Raw genomic sequence first — 23,914 nt, 5'->3', positions numbered from 1 at the left:
AATACTAAAGAAAAGGAATACTGCAGAAAAAAAATAATGATTTAAAAAAAAAAAAAAAGGATCGATCTTATTTGGTTCTGCTTGTAAATAGTTTATGGCTCAGAACGGCTATTGTTTCGAAATTAAAGATTTAGAACTCAACTGATGATGCAACAACTGAACCAGGAAAACAATCCAGCATCCTGATTCTTGCAACGTTATCGTTCTATGGCTAGCCAATCCAGTTCGAGCTCATTTGCATACAGCCAAGAGCGAGGAAAAAATAAAATAAAGAATGTAATGTCTTTATAACATAGTCAGTACAAATTAACATTTGAGTTTTTCTTCTAATAACATGCATTGCATCACATTTAAATGTACAAAATAAATAACTACATAAATAATAACCTTCATACCATAACAGGAATATTAGTGTTTTTACTGTAGTATATATAATGAACATACGTCAGTAGTTTAATGCCCGGATGAGCTTCAGTGGTCTGGAGTGCAGGCTTCAAACCTGTAGCTGTTTAGCGACAGAGTGGTTCAATTCCACCTTTCGGGCGATTAAGTTTGCGATATTTGTTTGTTGTTTCGCCAGCAGAAGGAGGACATGCATGTCCACCTACAAACTTGTAACTCATAAAAGTCCAAGAAAAATTAAAACTTACAGACATTCTCATTTACTAAACAAGTATATATATATATATATATACTTGTTTAGTAAATGTGAATGTATATATATAATATATATATATATAATAGGGCACAGTTTAATAAAGTGAAAATGTTATAATGTGATTTTTCAGAGAGCACTTTAATCCTACAATCTCATTGACAAACTACGAACTATGTTAATGTGTTTTAGAGATTTCTGTAATGTTTTTTTTCACTACTAAGTCTGTGACGCAGAATGATGTAACATCAATCTCGTTTCCCTAAAAAATAAAATAAACTGTTAACAAAATAAACATAAAACCAAACCTGAGGCGTTATCTTTCCTCGCACATGGATTCCAGGGAATGTCTTTACTGCCTGCTAGCTGTGATGTCATAGAATTAGGGTTTCAACTACAACGCGATACACTCCAAATGACATCATGTCCTTCAGTAATCCACCTGTAGAACTAACTCAGTAAAGAATATAAGGGGTAGTACAAGAAGAATGCTGCCTCTAATATTAAAGTTTCTGATCTGATTTTAATAAAGAGTAAATCAAAGGAATAAAATATAATCTGGAAAAAAAAAAAGAATTAGGCACTTGTCCTTTGACTGTTTTTATGGAATGTACAATGAAATAACTTTCTAATCTTGACAAACCTCAGTAGTTAAGATGAGTAGGGCGGGTCAGTACATGGATGGGGCCAACAGTCAATGATTCGCAGGTACTGCAGTGTCTGTAGTGGTGGTAGTGGCTCAGTAGGGGGAGCTCTTCCCTATGGAATGGAACTAAACCCCTGCCCTGGGACATGGTGTTTGACAGATGATACTGTGGATCTGTCGGCTTTGTAGACACTGAAGACCCTGTGGCACTTTAAGAGTATAGGCCTTACACAAGAGACACACAGGGAACAGGAGACTTCATTTTGTGTGTGGTTGATAGTGTGATGAACAGGGGTGTGCAGTGTGGTCAGTAACCCCCGTTACTGTCAAAGGGGATTTGAGACGGTGGTTGTATGCCAATGAAGGGAGTTTTGGGGGCTCAAGGGGTAAGTGTAAGGCTTAGGTCGGCCAGGGTGTCCTCGGCTCACAGCACACCAGCGACCCCTGTAGTCTGGCCGGGCGCCTACAGGCTTGTCTGTAAGCTGCCCTGAGCTGCGTTGTCCTCCGACACTGTATCGCTGAGGTGGCTGCACAGTAAATCTGCAGTGTGCAGAAAAGAAAAGAAAAAAAAAAAAAAAAAAAAAAAGCGATCAGCTGACGGCACACGCTTCGGGGAACAGCGTGTGCTCGTCTTCGCCGCTCCTGAGTCAGCGCGGGGGTGGTAGCGGTGAGCGAGCCTAAAAAATAATTGAATATGGCAAATTTGGAAAAAAATAATTAATTAATTTGCGATTACTGTATTTTAGAAAAAAAGTCTTGGTGACAGAAAGATTTTTGTCCCAACAGTCACTGACTGTCACCAAAATAAAATAAAATATATACAAATGAGCCTGCTGCCAACGTTCTTGTCACATTGCAAAACAGAGCAACAACAAGCCCAGATAGCAGTCTAGTGTCGATGAGTGCAATAGAGCCGGAATCAGCTGTGTGCGTGTGTGTGTGGGAGGGAGGGAGCAGGGTTCAGTGATACTGAATTAGTCTGGGTGACGTCTACAGTGCCCATTTCCTGCCAGCTGTCTAGCTCTGACGCAGCTTGTCAGCCATGCCCCTCGTCTCTAGCTTCTCTTTCTCAATTTCACTTCCCCCATCCCTTCTTCCTTCCTCATTTTATTCTACACCCTGGTCCCTTCCCTCAAATCAATTTCGTTCCCTTTTGTTTCAGTTTACTAACAGAAAAAAAAGAAACATGGATCTACTGTTTTATTTGTAAAAAGATGTCTGTGCAGTCTTGATGACTTGATATAGTAAATCATCATTATTTCAAAAACAGGCAAATATTATGGGTTTAGGAAATAGTTATTGTAGCAGAGATTCCTTGGTTTGAAAGCAAAGTGACTGCAGGTTGAGGTGCGCATTACATTATCCCTTGTCTGGTAACACAGGCAGCAACTGGTTTGTCAGAATAATGCTACAATGCAGAGGAGTCCAACCTTTTTAAGTAAAAGTGCCATAGCGATGACCAGGGAGTTCTATAGGGCCACGAAAACTGTAACCTCAAATAAGTTTAGTTTATAGAACTAAAAAGACTAAGGCACCTATAATCAACAGCTGTGTTTCACATTCATACCTGCCAAGTCTTCCGATTTTGTCGGGAGAGTCCAGATATAAAGGCGTCATCTCCCGTCTCCCGGTGAGACTCAAGAAACTCCCGATAATTTAGATTGCCAATTGTAATGAATTACCTTTACATTTTCTCTAATTATAAAAATGGATGTGTTTACCAAAACACAATAGTAACACTAGGAGACTTGGGGATCCACTGGTTAAAGAAAAGGGCTTGATACCAGGAGGTTCTAGGTTCAATCCCAGCTCAACCACTGACTCCCTGTGTGTGATCCTGTGCTCCGTCCTTCGGCTGAGACGTAAAACTGAGTTCCTATTAAGTGACTCAGCAGCAGTTTGATGTACAGTTCACCCCCTAGTCCATGTAAGTCGCTTTTGATAAAAGCGTCGGCTGAATGACAATTAAAAATAAATAGAAGTACGCAGTGTAACACAATATGGCTATTTAAACTAATTAGCCACAAATATACGCCCAGAAGTGTACTGAAATTAGCTAGCTGCGTAATAAAAATTAAAAAAACTAAAGATAATAGTGAGAGATTGGCTATTTAAATAGCCTCTATTTAAATTGTTTAATTAGTTTTATCAATCTGGTCACCCCATGGAAAACAGAATGAATTACTAAACACATAACCTGAATTATTAAACAAGTAATCCCTAAATGCATTTCTATGCTGTCAGCTTGCTGAGCACACTGCTAGTTTTATCGTATATAAAAAAATATGAATACAAAATAGCAAAACCGGGACTATTAAACACTTTTACTGTTTCTTCCTGAGACAAAAAACTACGGCTGAAAGCTGGAACTTAAACCGGATGTAGTTACGTGTTGAACCAGGAAGTTGTTTCATGCCCTCAATGTGACTTCTGATGTAAGAGGCTCCTGTTCTGCAAACATGCTACTGACATCGGTAAACTGTGAGTACACAGCAAAATCCAATTACAGCTAGCAGATTACAAAAACAAAAAACAACAACAAAAAACCTTTTAAAGTGAGCTTTAGGTTCATTTTTATTTATGTAAGTTTTAAGCAGGATGAATTGTGTGATGGATACGTTATTGTGCTGAATGTCTGCATTGCACCGGCTAGTATCATCTACCCCAATAAAATTAATGCATGGTAACGTTTAACGTACAACTCAATCATTTATTTTATTTTATTGATATATTATTATTATATTCCTAACAAACTTCCGCAAACAATATACCCATATTTCAATGTAAGAATGCGCGAGCAGTCGAGTTTAGTTGTCATCACTCACTGTTTTCTTTAAAGGGAATTTCAAAGCTACGTCGTACGTAACTTGTTTTCATTTCAATTTTACTAGAACATCTCCCAATTTGTTTTTATCCAGCGCAGTCATTTAATTTCCGAACGCCTTAGATGAGGGTTTTTCAACCTTTATTTTGAAACTGTACCCCTTATGTCTGGAGGTTTCAGCTCAAGTACAATTTTTGCTCTACATTATTTATTTATTTATTTATTTATTTATTAGCAGACGCCCTTATCCAGGGCGACTTACAGTTGTTATAAAGACAAAGTATCGCATTACAAAATAACAATACACAATGTCACATGACAGATAAAATCAGTTATGAAATACAATAAAATCAGTAGAAAGAGCAAATTCTAATGAAAAAAAAATACAGTAAATAATTACGTTTGAGAGCGATTACAACTGAGAAGTTAAACTTAAGCATATTTGGTTATAAGAGTAAATTCTGTTATGAGCAAGTAAGTACAATAAATGTATAAGAACGATTTAAAATAAGAGCGATTACAAAAAATGTGAATATGGTTACCTTTAAAAGTAAAAACAAGTACAATATACAGAAAATATAGTTATGCTTGAGAGCAGTAGTAGAATACAGCAAAGTGTGGGGCAGTTAAGTGCAAGTACAAGATGATGGAAGTACTGATACAATTGGGTGCCATATAGTCCAGCATAGTTGTGAGGTTTACAGATGCTGTAGACGTCTGAACATGTGTGTCTTGAGGAGGTGCTCAAGGACTGAGTAGTCCTGATATCTGTGGGTAGGTCGTTCTACCACTGAGGGGCAAGGGTAGAGAAAAAGTATTTGGGAATCTATTTGGAAACACTCTTATTTGCTTTCTATTTGGCAAAGTTATTGTAAATAGTACAAATAAGTCTGGACTGCAAATGTCACGTTACAATTTACTTATGTCAGCATAAATGTGTGCCATTTAAAATGTTTACAATATCAAAATCATGAACCTCAAGATAAAACTAATAATTACCAAAAAAAAATAATAATCCAACATATACCAAAAGATATCAATCAATCATCTGAAACCCTCCGCTACAAAACTTGGATTAAAGCACAACTATACGTTCCAACAAAACAAAGCACACATCAAAATCTACTGTAGAATGGCTAAAGAAGAATAACGTCAAGGTTCTAGAATGGCTTAGTCAAAGTCCCAATCTAAATCCGATTGAGAGTCTTTGGTATGAGTTGAAGAAGGCTGTGCACAAGAGAAGTCTTCGGAATTGATGTGTTACACACAGTCAGGATTCGGTCAACGACCGACAAAAATAACCATTTCGCTATTTGAGCATTGACAAATTATCAGAGAACGAAATGAAAGGTTATTTCGGTCTTTGAGCAAATTATTTTGATCAAATTGCAAAATGTCAAACAAGCAGCGAAACACAAAAGAAGAGACCGCTTCTTCGGTCTTCTGTCTGCTGGAGGATACAGTCGGAATGAATTTCAGTTGTCCGATAGTTCATTCCTAATTTGGACGAATTACCCAAAGAAAACAAACTTTCTCTTCGTACAGCAGCAGCAGCTGCTTGTGGGGCTATGCAAGGCTTCATTTTTGTCAAGCAAAGAAGTGCTTCTGAGTTCGTCAGGATGCTCAGTGCAATTCTAAATACCACAGCAGCTAGCCTTGCAAAAACAAATCCAGTGATTTGTATGTTAAAAAATAAAAACATCTTTAAAATCTGTTCGGGAGCTGAGCATTTGCTCAAAGCACATTTTGCAATTTCAGTATGTCGCTTTCCTCAAAGACTGAAGAAGCTGTCTCTTCTTTTGTGTTTTGCTCTTTGTTTATTTGGTATTTTACATTTCGCAATCTGATCAAAATAATTTGCTCTAACACCGAAATAACCTTTAATTTCATTCTTTGATAATTTGTCGGTGCTCAAATCACGAAGTGGTTAATCCTGACTATGAGTGTAACATGATACAATGTCAAAAATCCATAGCTGAAAGGACTGTGTTTTAAAATAAGGAGGTAGTTGGTTTTGTTGGTACAGGACTATGTTTAACAGAAGTATTTTAATTCAGAACAATATGATTCTGAAAATATCACTTGCCAAATGAGATGACACATGGACTGTAATACAGTACATACTTTTAAATCCGGTACATATTGTAGCAGTATGTAAAATTCCCCATTAACAACCCAACAGCAAAATGAAATCTAAATCTTACCCATGCACAGAACTGTGTAAAACGTAAAAGGCAATGCAATTTAGCAAAAAAACAAACAAACAAAAAAAAAAAGTTTCCAGAAATAAAACAGTATCCAAATTCATTATTCAAAATCTGAGTGCTGACTGTATATATAAATGCACACATATGCATACCATAACTGTGGCATTTTCATTCCCATGGTTCCCTTAACAACCATATGGATTTGCACCTTCCTGTGACCTACCGTTTGTGAGATATGGTGTGTTGATGTGGTACTGTTGCACAAAAAGAAACACAACACTCAGGTCTAATGGATTTAATCAAATATTTTAAACATAGATATCAAACAAAATCACAGAAAATGTGAACAAAAATACAGATCAAAGAATCATGATAAGTTTTCAGTATGAAACATGACACACTGTCAAAATGAAAACATTACAAAGTTAGTATCGGGTATGACCTCCCTGAGCATTAACACAGTTGTGGCAGCGTTGACGCATAGACCTGATCAGCTTCTGGATAGACTGCTGTGGGATGTTCCACCAGTCTTCCTGTGCAGCTGCAGCCAGCTGGCGAAGGTTGGCGATATGGTCCCACAGATGTTATATATGGACTCAGGTCAGGAGAAAAAGCTGGCCACGTCAAGACCTCGACATTGTTCTCTTGAAGTTGTGCAATTGTAATTCTAGCACTGTGTGGTTTCTGTGGACTAGTCTGCTAATTGTTGCAGCAGAACATCTCATTCTCCGGGCAACTTCTCTCACAGACAAGGCCGCCTTCAATCATGCTGATAGAAACCAGGCGATCTTCATTACTCAAGCGGGGCATTGTCGTATTATTATTATTATGATTTATTTCTTAGCGGACGCCCTTATCCAGGGCGACTTACAATTGTTACAAGATATCACATTATTTCACATTTATACATATTATACATTATTTCACATTATACAGAGATCACATTATTTTTTATATACAATTATCCATTTATACAGTTGTCTATTAAAGTCTATGGGATGGGATTGGTTCCTGGGAAAATGTTGTTAATAACCAAAGGTTGTCTTTATCAACCGGCATCTGCTGTATATAATTGTTTTATTTTTGTTAATATATATATATATATATATATATATATATATATATATATATATATATATATATATATATATATATATATATATATGTATATAAGTGTTATGGAAGGTTTGTTTTCAACCTAACCCCTGTCTTTGACAGTCTTCCAAAGGTCATTTATGTGCATGAGATTTTAACAAAGATGTAATAATCGTTTGTAAAATAAATTAGTAAACAGACTAAACATAGATCCCACAATCAGTTAATTTCAGCAAGTTCGAAATAAGAAGGTACATCTTTTTAGCAACATAGCACAGACATGACCTTTAACTTCATAAACTGACAGGTCTGTTAAATAAAGTGACAGCCTACATCATCTTTACTTTTGGTCACGTCCCTTAGCGCTAAGGTGAAGTGATGGATTGATGTACTCGACTAACTCTTAATTATTCACTTGGGTCGTAGAATTCAACTTGCAAACAAATAAAACAGTGCCCAAGTCAAAACGGACCAAGACTAAACCATTATTTATTTGTTAAACTTGAAACCATATTCGCTCTGACCTGGTCCTTAATTGCAGTTAAAAGGGGTATGCTTAGGTCGTTATTTTTCATACTTACTTACTATTCTAATAAAGACTTCAATTAAGAAGGCACTAAAAATAACTTCTAGTCAAAATGTTTGTCAAAGGTATTTTTCATTTATTATTACTACATAGGCAGGGTAAATAATGATCTAAACAGAGACAACAACAGGAAATCATACAATATGATATTAGGAATTAAATTGGGGAAGGAAACTGTAGCGACAATGGTACATTTATTACAAAGTCGTCAAACTCAGACCAATGGCGAGCCCATGATTTTTGTGATAATGTTTCTATTCGAACACATATTTAATCAACAAGTCTTGGAATCTGATACAGATGACTCATTAGGTGTACAACTGTTGCATTTAAATGGAATAGCCCAGGAACATTCAATTTTCTCAGCATGTTACTCTAGAGATGTGCATTTGGATTATATTTTCTACCATGTTTCTGCATTTCTTTATTGATCTTGTAGAAGGACAGTATACTGTAATTAAAAGCAGGCCTAATGACACACTAATCTAACAGAGGCAAAGTACTGCAGTTACTTTTTGATCACAAGTGCATTTATGAAGCCAAAAAACTTTTTCTTTTTTCTTTCATGTGAAAAACAGTGGCCAAGAGCAAATCAAAGTAAGTATTGTTATTAATATTTATTTTTATTATGAACGCTTACTTATAAATAATAACACATGCCTTGGATGGTCCCTTATTATTAAAAGTAACATTGTGCGGCAGTTGAACAGTAAGTGGTTCCTATTTTCGTGGTGTATAAGAATTGTTACAGATCACTACCAGCTTTAGACACCAAAAAAATTCTGTATTTGTACAGCAAACTATAACAGTATCTGTACATTAGACATTGAGAAATAGTACATTCTTAAATCTTTTGTGAAAAACATCTTTGTAATTGCAATTGAAAGCATGTGGTGACATATTCGCAATGAAAAATATTGAATCATCTTCAAGAGCTGATAAATCACACCTACGATGCTGTTAGGTGCCGTAGGATTTGTTGTTTGTTGATGATGTTTGTTCAGAAGCGGATTCACAGTTGGGGAGAGTGACAGATGCAGTTGCATTATTTTGGGGATATTTGGAGGACCTCAGGTTGGGAACCTTTGCAGAGATGCAGTGGGATGATTTGCAGAGCTGGTCTGATAGTGTGCTTTGCCTGTTTCAGGACACTTCTGGTCCAGATGATGAGTGCGGCCGGGACGGGGTACTGCTTTAACACTAAGAGGAACAGGCTGCGGGAGAAGCTGGTGCTGAGGAAACATGACCCCAAAGGTGAGGTGGGCGGGGGTATGGGTGATGGAGAAGGTCAGGGAACAACGAACTGATTGAACATCAGTGATCCCTGCTCATTGGGGGCTACCCAGGTAAAGGCATGGACGTGTGGTGTGCAGAGTCATACAGTCAGGGGAGTGCAGATTATCACTGGGAAGCATTGGCTCTGGTGCTTCCACAGGTTAGGGAGGCAAATGTGGTGGAGATGGTTTCTCCTCACCATGTTACAGCGGACCATACTGGCCAGGTGGCTTGTGAGCTCACTGGGGACACCAGCAGGGTTGGCCTTTGTCCTCCAGGGGCAGGTAGCTACAACTGTTGTAGAGATCCTGGTTGTAAAGAAGCAGTTGGCTTGGCTGTGGGATTAGAGGACACCCAACTGACCCTCTGTTCACCTGAGCTGTTGTATGGATTGCTGCTGTGAGGGAACATCATTGTACATTCTAAATTAGGGAGAAAATGGGAATAAAGTAATTGAAGGTGAATTAAGGTGTTTTCAGGGAACTCATTTCCTTCTTGCAGAAGTACTTTATATATATAATGAGACTTCTGCACCTGTTAACAGGTAGTCTGGCCCACTCTTCCTGAGCAAACTGCTCCAGCTGTCTCAGGTTTGATGGGTGCCTTCTCCAGACTGCAAGTTTCAGCTCTTTCCATAGATGTTCGATAGGATTCAGATCAGGACTCATAGAAGGCCACTTCAGAATAGTCCAATGTTTTGTTCTTATCCATTCTTGGGTGCTTTTAGCTGTGTGTTTTGGGTCATTATCCTGTTGGAGGACCCATGACCTGCGACTGAGACAGAGCTTTCTGACACTGGGCAGTACGTTTCGCTCCAGAATGCCTTGATAGTCTTGAGATTTCATTGTGCCCTGCACAGATTCAAGGCACCCTGTGACAGGCGCAGCAAAGCAGCCCCAAAACATAACTGAGCCTCCTCCATGTTTCACTGTAGGTATGGTGTTCTTTTCTTTGACAGCTTCATTTTTCGTCTGTGAACATAGAGCTGATGTGACTTGCCAAAAAGCTCCAGTTTTGACTCATCTGTCCAAAGGACATTCTCCCAGAAGGATTGTGGCTTGTCAATATGCATTTTAGCAAATTCCAGTCTGGCTTTTTTATGTTTTTCTTTCAAAAGTGGAGTCCTCCTGGGTCTTCAATGAGCTGTAAGGGTACCAACAAATTTGAGCACGTCTGTGTATATATATATATATATATATATATATATATATATATATATATATATATATATATATATATATTATAGCTGTGGTGTGCATTCCATTTATCACAAATGATCTGTACTGGGGGGTGTATCCATTCACTCAGTTTTCTTTTTTGTTTTATTGTCTTTACACAGTGAACAAGCACGTCCTTTTCTTTGAGAAGAAGAAGATCCGCTCCATCTAAAGCAGGAAATCATCAAACACAGGCTTTGATTCAGTATAAGTGGATCTCTTTGAAAGAATTCCTGAATCTTTGTAACAGGAGAACTGGTTTAAACATCTTCTTTTTATCATCCCAGTCTAAAAAGAGTGTCAGTGTCAAATCAAAGAGAACAAATAATTTAAGGGGGGGCAGTAAGAAAGCTGTTCAAGGTGACATGTGTAAAAAAAAAAAAAGAAAAACCCTAAACCGTGTTAAAATGAAAAAAGTACTGGTTTGTATCATCATTCATAGTGTCTTGATACACTGCACTGTGGTTTATTAAAGTATGTGAAAACAAATGTAAAATGCAACATAAGTGGGATGTACTTTTTTTTTTTTTTTTTTTTTTTTTAAACACGTTTTAAATATAAAAATGTTTAAATATAGATAAAAAAAATTGTTCACATAAAAATATTTGGGTTGAGCGACTTCAAGCAGAAATGTTTACTTAGCCTGAACATGGGCTAATCTTTTAACCAGACTACAATGCATTAAGTCCAATCTGCAGTTCTGTAAACAATAATGTGCATTTCCCTTGAAAGGTTTAGTTTCAAAGCTAGTTTAAACCTGAAACTAAGAAATACTAAAAGAAACTACATGAATTAATTGACAAGCATTTAGACTTTCATTGAAAATATATGCTGGGTTTATTAGCTTTTAATAATGTTATTCTATGGTCCAGTTTGTGCCTACGGACACAGGTGTGGGTAAAATATGCTGCAAGGATTTAAAAAGGAACAAAGTGTGTTACCATATTTATTTGCAAATGAATACTGTGTCAAAGATTGTAATATTTTCTTTAAAAAAGCTAGAATAATAACTGAAACAGAATATCATGAACTTCGGGGGTGGGGGGGGGGGGTAACGTTTAATTAAACAAACACTTTCCTTCATATAGTACCAATTGCTATTGCAGGAGACGTTCACTTGAGCATCATTTACTTTACCAATCAATCAACGGACAATCCTAATTTACAGAAAATGGTTAGTTTAGATTAGAAGAGAACCCCTGATACACTCTTATAAAAACAAAACAGCCAGTTAAAATAAAAAAAGTGTTCCAGAGTTACAGCATTTTGTCAATATCTGCTTCAAAACAAAAAGTTAAAAATCGATTCTCTCTACGAAGGAATTTTTTTTTTTTTTTTTTACTGTTCCCTTACCATTTATGATGCTTACAATCACTCTTGAGTGGTTCATATTTTTGCAATTACTCAATTAGTTGCCTATCAGACATAAGTAACAAGGGATAGATATACCAAAGGGTCTTTGTAATAGTAAGTGATGATAGTTTCTGTTTTTCTGTTTTTATTAATTTCATTTTTAGGTGCTTATTATTAACTTTTCGAAATACCCCAAAATCTTTTTTTTCTTTTTTCGTGGGGCTTTCATTTTTTATGTACTGTATGGAATCATTGTTTTCGGTTACTTTCCAAAATGCTTGGGCATTTTTTTCTGTACCTTCTTTCCTTTCCTGTTTTTCTCAACGAAATCCTTATTGTCACAGGCATATTCTTCTGGGGGTTTTGGTGTCTAGGCATTTTTTTTTATATTTTGCTACATTTTGCAATTTTGTTTTAAATCCCCCTTATCTAACTGTAAAATAGCTTTAAATCCTGCGAACATGTCTCCATTCCTAATTGTAATCTGATTTTAAATCTTGCAAGCAGAGTCTCCAATAGAAATATATGAATTTGCTGCCACTCAGTAGTTGGGGTGGGTTTAAAGTATTCAGATCGAATCAATGAGATAGATACAAGTCAGGAAGGAGGGACGTTGCCCAGCTGCACTGGGAAAGGCTGTTTTTTAAGGGAAAGGCAAAGTCAACATGAATTGAGTAAATATTTCTAGTGTTTTTCCGGTGTCTATACACCGATTAATTTTTTTTTCTTTTTTCAGATTTTTTGTATCAGGTGTTTTATGGGTTAAAACCGAAAATCAGAAGCCCTATATATATAGTTATAGTTATATATATATATATATATATATATATATATATATATATATATATATATGGCAGAGAACTGGAGAAAAATGAGACTGCTCCCTCTGTAGAAGAGCTCCTGGGGACGGTCCTTCCTGTATGGGTAGGACCCCTTCATTACCTCTGCCTGCACTCTCATTGCTGCGATGTGGTTGGCTTTCCTGGCCATCTCCTCCAGAGGCAGTCTGGGGTGGTGTGCCATGAAGAACGCCAGAGCCCCAAAGAAGCTGTCACCTGCACCCTGTCAGTGGAGAGGCAAAAATATGAGGCAAAAGAGACCTTAAATAACTCATGAGTTAAAGCTTTGTGAATAGGGTCCAATATAAACACCTTTAGAAAATGATGGTTCATAACTACAGAAAATACCCATGGGGACTCAGGGGTGTTAAGTTAAAAAGGTTTAATTAAAAAAAAAAGACAACAAGGGATCCTAGCAGAAGTATGCCATTGAAAGCCAATGCTTCACGATTCCTATGGGAATGCAACGCTGTAAAGCTCCTCTGTAGCAGGACTGTGCCCGTCTCCTGTCGCAGGCACGGATGACAAGCCAGTGAGTCACTAATTGTCCCTTTGGAGCTGACAACCTCTTTCATTCCAGTGCGAATAGTGTGGACCCCTTTCTCAGCCCCCTGGTGAAATCTCCATTTAGAGGCGCTCCTGTGAAACCACACTTTCACAACTTCAAAGAAAACCTATCAAAGAACAGCGGGCTGTTTAACTTTTAAACTCTTTTATCAGCTCTCCTGTATTCTCTATTACTAATACTACATGTGTCAAGTGAAATTGAATATGTCCATATTGTTTGCTTAAATAATTTTACAATATAGGGGGCAGAGTAATCAAGGTATTTACTCCAATGTGCAGAATGTAAAATCTTGGTAGAATTGGCGCCAAGATATTGTTATACCCATACCTTTATTAACCTTTCCTTGATTCTGAAATTGTTATAGCTTTAGTGTATATGTCAAACTATAAGGGTCAATTCCATTAAGTGCACAGATTCCTTTTCCCTGAGGCTCTGAGCAATGCTCCCTGACAGAAGAACTACTGTGTTCTACCTGTGAGTCAGTGTGGAGAGAATGCATGATCAAATGGTGGTCATCCGATATGAGTCTGGGTGACTCGGGCCTCATTAACAAGGTATTTCACCTCTGGGGTACCACTGTAGCCCAGGTCAGTGAATGTTTGGGTGTGATGCAGTGGTGATGCAACTATGATTAAAGGGGCAGTTCTGTAAAACTTTTTTTTTTTTTCTTAAAGGATAGAACATTTTAAATAAATACATAAATGACAGCTAATCAGTTCTTACCTTTCAAATGAGTTACTGATGATCACTCTATGACTTGTAGAAGTGGCGAGCGTCAGTGAAACTGCAGTGAACAGAGCCAAATGGCGACTTCTATGTATGGGGCACCAAGTATATAAAAAAATGTTTTTTATCCTGGATTTATTGTAACTCGTGTATTTTTTCCTAGATTTAACCAAAAAAGTCCAGATTTAGCTAAATACATAAATGTTAACAAACACTTTCTTAAAAGTTTTGAAATGTGTATATTTTTGTGGCCATTTTATGCAGAGGAGGCAGGGAAGCAGAGAGATTGGCTCTCAGAGTGTAAACCCCGGGACACATGAGCGTCAATGGATATTCTAAATCTTTCATCAAGATATGACGTATCATGCAATCCCAAACCACCCAGCTGAGCTGGAGTTGCCACTGCAGGAAAATGTCTCTGCTGCAAAATATTGCTCGCCTAGCGATATTTTGCTGTTCTAAAATTCTGCCGCTCCGTTACTTTTGCGCTACAGTATTTTTTCGTCAATGTGAGTTCAGTCTCATAGGAATAAATGGTGAGCGATATGCGCAGCAAAATCTGACGGTATTTCAACATATATGACAATAAATCATACACACCAGGCTTATCCAATTCCTTCGAAATGGACTCCCATATATTGTCTTTCGAAACTGTATCTTTATAATTGTGATGACATTTGTCATAAAGCTCTGGGTATTTTTCCATGGCAAGCATTATTGTTTCCGCCATCATTTTAGATACTGCTTCACCCTGCTGGGCCACGTGCATTGAAGCTATTCTCTGATTGGTCAATAACCTAGTTGCGTGACAAATCTCAAAAAGTAAAACTCAATCCTATTTATTTCGCGTCGCCTGTCGCGTCGCCTGTGCTGTGAAAGATACTTATCCTATTAATTTTGTCGCATCGCGTCTGGTGGTTAGCAGCCATTAAGGGCAGCTCTACAGCATACAAGCCAAATCAATGGGCGGGAGCGGATTTGCATGTTAGCTTCAGATTTAGCTGGCAAAATAAATATTTTTTGTGAAAACCCAGATTTATTTTTTTCAGATTTAATTGCTGAACGATAATGTTTTTTCAGATGTATCTGTTAGGTAAACATTGAATCAACAAATGTAAAAAAAAAAAAAAAAAAAAAAAATCGGTATTTTTTTACTGATTTATTTATTAGAAATGTTAGTGAAATGTTGACTCGTCAAGTATAAAAAAAAAAAAAAGATTTATAGACTGATTTTAAATGTTGAATTTGTGATGTGCGTTTTTAACATTTATAAATTATATCTGAAAGTACAAATTTCAAAACCTTTAAGAATGTGTTCGTTAACATTTATGTATTTAGCTAGATCTGGACTTTTTGTTGTTGGAAAAAATACGTGATTTACATTAAATCCGGAAATAAACACCTGTGGGGCGCAACAAAATGTATGCTAAGAAAAGGGGGCGCATATAAAAAGATTGCGCACCACTGGTCAAGAGCACTGGAGTTTTACCAACACAGGCCAGGGTTTGAACCCAGCTTTGGTCAACTGGCCACACCAGCTCTCAGATGACCAAACCATTACAGAACTTAGCACAATAGGCATGAGAAATTACCAGGCAACAATTTAATTTATTTGCTTCAAATAGATAAACAAAAAAGAAGTTTTGACAGCTGCCAACAGGGGGAGCCCTAGCACTTGTCAAACTTAAGGATGCTGGCCGCAGTGCCCACAATCACAGGAGCTCTCTTTGCAGTTGGGAATATTATTTATTTCTTAGCAGAAGAAACACTCAGAAGAATCACAATTAGACTGTAAAATGTGAATGTTTTTTTTTTTTTTTTTTCTGGTTGCTGGAATCATTGTAAAATGTTATCAGTATAACAAAAGCACTATTTTGAAAAAAAAATAAAAAATCTTCTGGAAGTAATTTATAACCACGTACACTGCTGAATATAGCATGCTTGCATGTTGTACCACAGAAAGACATTATGTCTCTAAAGCTAAAGCCTTTTGGGTATGTAGGCAAACTGGAATGGTACACGACTGGCAGAACCGTGGCAGGAGGTCATAAACCAACCAAGGAGTTACACTTCAGTGTAAAATTGAAGATGGTTGAAAATGTGAATGATTGAGAATACAGTCTTAAGTTGTACTTGAAAATTTGAAAGATCCAAGTAGGAACACCATTATACACCATTATACACCAGAAATAAAGTGTTGTGTGCATAATAAAGATGTTGCGACAATGCATAGTCAAGTGTGACAAACATCTCGTATGAAACGTGGCACAGTAAAGGTTTGATAAGTAATCCATAGCTACCGTCACTCAGATCCTAATGTCTGACCTAAAAGAAACTGTAATGTGATACAGTGTGATACGCAAATGACAATATGTTAGAAATGATCATTCTGAGGGCTCCCGAGTGGCGCATCCAGTAAAGGCGCTCCTCGCAGGATGTTCCCTATAGCCTGGAGATCGCTGGTTCGAATCCAGGCTATGTCACAGCTGACCGTGACCGAGAGTTCCTAGGGGGCGGCGCACAATTGGCTGAGCGCTGCCCGGGGAGGGAGGGCTTAGGTCGGCAGGGGAATCCACGGCTCACCGCGCATCAGCGACCCCTGTGCCCGATAGGGCGCCTGTGGTTCTGCAGCGGAGCCGCCAGATCTGTGTTGTCCTCCGGCACTATAGGTCTGGTAGCATGGCTGTGGATCTGCAGTGCGAAAAATGACGGCTTGGAAGGAGCACGTTTCTGAGGATGCGTGTTTCAGCCTCCGTTTCCTGAGTCGGCGGGGGGGTTGCGAGCGGTGAGCCGGGGATACAGATAATAATTGGGCATGCTAAATTGGGGTGAAAACCGGGGTAAAAATAATTGGCGACGACTAAATTTTGAAAAAAAAAAAAAAAGAAATGATCATTCTGTACTGTTATCCTCTTCAGTGCCTTTTTAATGTAAGTCTTCTTGGAAATAGGGAGGGATGGATTCACCAAATGGTTTTTGAATCTATGGCTCCCAAGTTCAAGCTCAAACCACTAAACCAGCCTCATAAGGGCCGTTGTTTTTCAACTATTGGATCCTGATTGCTCAGGGCTTCTGTTTTTCTTCAAAAAGGCAAAAACGGAATGCTTGTCCGTTGACTGTGGTTTTCTTTTCTTTTTAATTATTGATGAGGGTATGAGACTCTGAAAAGCCCATCAGTTGTGTTGCTGGTGAAGTACTGCTGATGCAAACCGCAATGGAATGTGGCAAAGCTATCAGATTTAACCACAGATTGGTCCGGGAGTTTGTTTCTCACAGACTTGGCTGATTAGTCACCAGTTTGTTTGGAGTTCAGCTCCACTCTCTCCTCTCCAACTGACACTCTCCACATCGCTATCCTCCAGGCTCTGGCATACCTCACTGACCAGCCTGATTTGAGCCAAGGCTGGTGTCACAGGGGCACTTATGGGTTGGTGGAGCAGTTTTTGAAGATAGTTCTGCACAGTTGCACAGGTAGCAGTTGTGTGAAGAAAATCCGTATTTGATTTCCCCTTTAAGAAACCTAATGCGATTTCATCACTGGGCCATCTGCTGGTACTGAGCTATGCAAAAAACAAACAAACAACAAAAATTATATTATGTCTAAAAGAAATTGAAAATCCCTTTAGACCTAGGTCTACATTTGTTAAAGGGGAAGTGAATTTAGTCATAAAAGTCTGTACAGTATTTTCACAAAGTGATTTACCCCATATTCTGACTAACATAGTGATTGTACTGCATTTTGTTGACAAAACATTTTAATTGTGGCCAGTGTAGACCTTGGTTGGCAACACATTTCAGTGCCCACTGAGGGGGCAGATGGCTGGGCCCATGCACAAATCTACCATTACGAAAGAGTTTATCCACACCCATGGTGGGAGACTCAGTTTGCTAATACAGTGACCTCTGTGAGCCCAGCTCAAACCTCCATGACTCTCGGAAGCTCACCCTGGATCAAAATAAGGTGTTCTTGTTTGCACAGGTTAACAGACTTTTTTTGAGCGTGCTATAACCTCCACCTTCTAATCTAACACTCTTGGAAAGGTTATTAGAACTAAGATTCGCCAGGGACAATGGGAGACTGCTAGAGATTGGAGAATGAAGGCAGTGCCTTATTTTGCCATCTGAGATCGCTACCCTGACATTGTCCTGTGGTCAGTCTTTGCAGCTAACAGTGCCGTGGGAGAATTCTGTGGATGAGGCACACGAGAGGAAGAAACTGCGGTATGCTGAGTTAGCCGCTGAGGTGGAACAGCTAGGATGGAGAGTCCAGATTTTCAGTAGAGGTGGGTTGTCAGGGATTCATCGCACACTCCATGACTCGGTTTCTCAGAGATACTGAATTCAGTGGACAGGAGTTGTGGCGTATCGTGAAGGCTCTGTCCGTGAAGTAGCAACTGGCTCTGGTTGAGGAGGAAAGATGCCAATTGGAGACCTCAAAAGAGTGGATGAAGTTAACATCAATGAAAAGGAATGGATAGCTAAGATAAGTAAACTAGGCTGGGTTGGGTGGGGGTGGAGGGGAGTGGTGCTGGGATGCCAGCATCACTGTCGAGACCCCTGAGATGTCAACGAAACACCTAAGATGGGAGGTGCCCCACCCAGCCCATTCCAGATGGCCAATATTAGTATGAAGTAAATAACAGCTATTCTCATGTAGTACAAATCTGGCATACACCAGAAATACTTAAACCTACAAGGATGATAATTATAATTGTATCATTACCATGAATCAGTTTTGTTATGGCAGTAATTCATGGTAATGATACAATTATAATTATCATCCTTGTAGGTTTAAATATTTCTGGTGTATGCCAGATTTGTATTACATGAGAATAGCTGTTATGGTCATTTGTAATATTATGTTTCATGTAATTCATGGGAAAACTATGCAAATTTACCTTGGTAACCCTCTATTAGGGTTGTCAGCTTGCTGCTTTATGTGTATTAAGTCATGAAATAGTGATATTATGTGAAGTTAATCCGGTGTGCAATATATACATGCATGCCAAATGGCAACAAAAGCATGTGGAGCAGGAATAAGGCCTGTTTTACTGTAGAAGCAGCACATGCCGCAGTGATTTGTAACTGAATGTCGGGGGGAGGATGTAAGGTGTTTCATCACTCCGATGTGTTTAAGCTATCACACCAGGCTCTGGCTCTGACAGGTCACACTGTAGGAGTTCTGTGGGATGAAGGAAAGGACTGCTTTGCTGTATTCGTAAATGCAATATTGTTAGGGTCACAGTATTAGTTGTTTAACAGAATCCCACATGGTTGTCCACTTATATAAGTTTCCCATACTAAAAGCCTAGCCAAGTGTAATAAGGCACAGTGAAAGCATGGTAATAAAAAACATGGCACACAACTGGTGAATTCATAGTATAACCACAGGTAAAGCACCAAAACTACCAAAAAACTACCATTACCACTGTGGTAAACCGTTTTAAGCATCCTTATAGAATTACAGTACACTCCACATAGACAAACAACAAGCAACATGGCAGGCAGGAAGTGTAATAAGAGAAAAGTACAGCCTTGGGATGCTGAGGAACTGCAAACACAAACACTGCTACTGTATAAACCTGGGCACTGTTATAACAATTAAAGAGCAAACCATTGTACAGTCCAAAGGTATTCCGCAGTGGTCTTGTCATATAAGACTGCATTGATGTACAAAGTTCAAAGAGATGTTTTCCCGCACATTGAGAGTTAAGACAACACCGGGCAGCTAAGATGCCTCTTCAAACCAAAGACTGGTATCACATTTTCATGACAGGCACTAGTACACTCTCACACTGAACGTTATGACAGGGAGTCTCCTGATGGAACTTGAGCTACTTTTCCATTTGAATTTAAAAATACATATTTTATAACATATTTTTGTTTTCTCTTGTTTGGTAATCCTACATTGAAAACATGTTTTATGTTTTTCTTCCTGAGCTATTACAAAACTTTACAATGTAATGTATTATACTAGAAACAGCTTTTCAGAAAGGATGAAAATACATTTGAAGAATGTAAACAACCAAAGTGGTCAACACGATGTGCTTTGTGATAAAGGCACAGAAGGCTAAACAGATCATATTTCTGTGTAAAACGGAGCATGACTGTGGGGCAGTGCAGATTTCAGGATCTGTTCCAGGCCTGATATTATGTGTGTTCTTCTTTGGATCTAATCCATTCTAAAATCATCAAAACCAATAAAAAAGAAAGATGAAATGCACATTTTATTGCAATAATACCCTGCACACTGGTTCACTGTCATTACTGCCAAATCATCCTTGTTGGGAATTATTGCTTGATCAATCTTACACTAATGGTGGATGACCTACTAGGCATGGGTTAGAATAGGAGCTGATATATGGACCATTTTCACTTCCAGTACCTGTATATCCCAACTACTTGAGTGACGCAAGGAAAAGTGGTTTTGGTTGGAATAACCTCTTTCTTACTGTATAACTCGGAGCGAAAGCCTTCTTGGGTGACTCACTGCGCCGTCGATAGAGAGTGCCAAACTGAACAATTACAGTCAGCCTCACCACGCGCCACTTTGCTGAAGTTCAACTAAACTTTTCTTTAATGTTCTTTCTTTTACTATTCAAATGCTGAGTTTTTCTTTAACACTTGGCACTTATCCTTTTTTCCCATATAATTAAATTAGTCTCCATGACTTGTAACACACTCCCTAACTAACAGGAAAGATACAATCTGTGCCTCGAACAAAACAAGAAAAAAAAAATACATTTACTGGAAATGAGATTGTGCTTTCCAAAAAAGGAAAACAATTTATAGCTTTGACATCTTTCATCAAAGCATGAAGAAATGCACTGACAACTGGCTGTGTAACCACAATCTGGTCAGCAGCGCTGAGTCCCGCAGTTTTAGAAGCTGAGTCACTGCGGGGGAGTGCTTGCTTGTAAAGGTGCTGGGGTCAGAGCCTTCCAACCACAAGTAACACAGCAACAGGGACTGTTTGTGTTCAAGGGCTGGAGGGCTCTGCTCTGCGCTCTTGGAGAGCAGTGAGATGTTTACTTCAGGTGGATTGGATCTTAGTAGTGAATTCTTTCATGTAGCAGCAGACTTCCCATAGCTTTCTCCAGGGATTGCAGTTCAATTTTGTTAGTAACGTTTAATAAATACAGAAGGTATATGATACATGAGGTAAGTGTATGCCAAGGAGCTGAACCACGTGATGGGTAAAGTCAGACCTGGGCAAAATTGTCGCTTCCAGTCCTGATCTTAGTTCCAGCCTTGTTCTAATTTAGTCAACGGAACCCTGAAGTAAAGTCCTTTTTACCTATTAAACCTCCAGGACCAGAATTGGGCACCTCGGGTTTAGTAATTGATGGTGCAGTTAGTCTCTAAATTATAGTAAAATGAATTTGCTTATGCAGCATTGTTTGACTATTTCTTCCCTGGGCTCAGTATTTCCTGAATACAAACAAGCCAATGTGCATTGTCATTGTTTAAAATGAGTTGTGACTGTATCATGTTGTTGTAACTTTGCTGCTGCTAGCTCCTGCTAACACTGCGAATGAAGTGCTTGCCTCTCTGTGGACTTTCATGGGGATTTTTTATTCTTGGCTGCTGAATGTTCTGAGTAGTTTCCATTAAGTCATTGTACAGTATTCACAAAATCAAACATCAAAATTGGGACCATAAGACATGCCCTGTGTCTCGCTGTATCCAGTAACGTTGTCCAGCCTTCACGAGTAGGGATGTGATTTTGTCACGGTGGTTATGGCGGTCACACAACCCGTGAATTTTGACATTTGTTTCCACTCAGCGTGAAAATAGGAAAGGAGCAGTTCACGTCTTTTGAATTAGTTTCAGTGCAAAGTTAAAGCGGTTAGCAAACATCAAATAAAGGTGAATACTGACACAGAACTATAAAAAAGTGGCGAAATTAAGTTCTAGGCAACTAGCAGAGCAATAGAGAACAATTTCCCAAAAGCTGAGGGAGCAGCTTTAATGAGAAACACACTTCAAATTAACCGAAGCTTTTTGTGCAGACAATATACCTCTGCATACACTTGATAATGCAGCCTAATGGAAGGACAGTTTACAGTTCTGCAGAAGAATGAACCCTGATTTGCAGCTCTTGCAGTCGTTCCCCTGAGGTGCTTAACCTGTCAACAGTGTAAATGCAGAACAATCCTTCTAATCTTTTAATGCACATCTTGTAATACCAAAACCACAGGTGTGTTTAAATAGACATTAACAAAAAGGATATTGTAAAAGTCTCAATTCACAACCAGAACATTTATTTAAAAAAAAAAAAAAAACTGAATGTTTACTAGAAGCATATGTTAAAAGAAAACACATTAAGTACATGTTAAATATATGTTTACTTTGCACAAATACGAAAATATTACATTATATTACATGAATAAAAATATTTAAGTTAAAATCTTTGTAGCTTTGCAGCCAAATAATACCATTTAGAACCTACATGTTTAAAGTGTTTGTAGCAAAGCAAAGACAATTATTTTATAAATCTCAACTGTTGCATGTTTCCATTCTCTAGATTCGTCTCAGATGTGCAGTTTTGAAAGAAACACATGTTATAGTAAAACATTTTAAAATACGATCTCTGGAGAGTGAAATTGTCCCTGCCCTTTCAATGCCTTTCCAGTCACTAACCAAAGGTTGCTTCCTCTGACTTGCTTTCAGCCCGTAACATGCTTTGGCCCCGGGATCCTGCACTGACATCACCACACAGCCCTCCAACCCCTGTGTTACAATCACCAAGCAACAGCCTCACCCCAGGAGCACTGCCTCCCCTTCCCAGCATCCTCCAGGCTCACAATCGGCACTCCCGATTTACCTCAACATGGCAGCCATATTAGGTAAAGGTCAATGACATATTATAGGGGCATTTGTTTTAGCCCTGATCAAATTTAACCTAAAGATTCATAGAATACAGTTGTGTACCAAGTAAGAAGCCAATAACTCAGTGTTAGGCCTTATCATCGGAAACCAAAAAGTCACCTGACCTCAGCCATATTAATAGGTGACATGTCAAAGTGAAGGTTACCTTTATATTTTTCCCAAATTATTTCTGTATCTCAAATAGTATATGAGTGTATCTGTAGTAGGTTCTCCTTACACTGATGATTACCTGATAAAAGTGACACGTCAACCTAAATTCAGCACTGTTCCCTTTTGTAGATCTGTTAGCAAAGGCGTTTGAAATGAACACTGCTAGCATGTTGTCTCAATCCAAGGTACGATTGTGCTCAGGGACCAGAGTGCTTGTCAACAGATGACTGTTTTCTTAGGTGTTTCTACGCCGCTTGCCTGCCTTCCTGTCGGACAAATCCATTTACTGCCTTGTAAAACAATACAAGGTCTGTTTATGATACAGCTGAAAGAAAGTGAGGTATAATAGGTACAGGAAAGCTGAGGGGAGGGCAAACACAATGAAACAAATTCGTGCCATCAGATCTCCCATTCATGCTGCGGCCTGCCCCTCCCGACCACATTAAAGCCAGGTTGCCAGCACAGCCATTCCTCCCTAGCAGCCGTTTCCCTCGCGCTGCCTTGGGCCAGCTGTGACTCAGCAGACACATCTGCATCCCTCCACATTTCTTTTACAAGGGACCAGGTTTCCATTATATACATTTAACTTAACAGCTGAGGTCATGTAAAAGTCTGACTTACAGTAAAAAGTAGAATCTGTTTTCACACGCCAGTGGCTATCTATAAACAGGGAGTTATATATTCAGTCATGAGCAACAGTCAAGTCAGCTTTGCTTCTTTTATCTGTGCATAGTGTGGTCTTAAAGGCATATACCCAAGCAAAAACAGAGTTCTGAGCATTGTTTGTGACCTGTGCTAGCCCTAACAAAGGTTTACCATAGTAAAAGCAATGAAAAATATAATAAAGAATAGAGAAAGCATGGCAAAGCATAGGTAAGTAT

General features: G+C 38.5%; 1 protein-coding gene and 1 non-coding gene across 2 annotated transcripts; both read left to right on the top strand.

Moving 5' to 3' along the window:
• The first annotated feature begins 458 nt into the window (after positions 1-458).
• On the top strand, positions 459-545 carry trnastop-uca (transfer RNA opal suppressor (anticodon UCA)). The gene has a single exon. It is a non-coding gene; the product is annotated as a tRNA-Sec (tRNA).
• A 3,112-nt stretch (positions 546-3,657) lies between these two features.
• On the top strand, positions 3,658-11,011 carry LOC117410943 (large ribosomal subunit protein bL33m-like). The gene is made up of 4 exons (XM_034017909.3): positions 3,658-3,782; positions 8,592-8,610; positions 9,161-9,267; positions 10,628-11,011. The coding sequence occupies exons 1-4, from the start codon at positions 3,761-3,763 to the stop codon at positions 10,675-10,677; spliced, it is 198 nt and encodes a 65-aa protein (XP_033873800.1). The 5' UTR covers positions 3,658-3,760; the 3' UTR covers positions 10,678-11,011.
• The last annotated feature ends 12,903 nt before the right edge of the window (positions 11,012-23,914 follow it).

Source organism: Acipenser ruthenus, chromosome 6 (assembly GCF_902713425.1).
Source record: "Acipenser ruthenus chromosome 6, fAciRut3.2 maternal haplotype, whole genome shotgun sequence".
Lineage (NCBI taxonomy): Eukaryota > Metazoa > Chordata > Actinopteri > Acipenseriformes > Acipenseridae > Acipenser > Acipenser ruthenus.
Note: the sequence above shows the minus strand (reverse complement) of the source record. Positions and strands in the feature narration are given on the sequence as shown.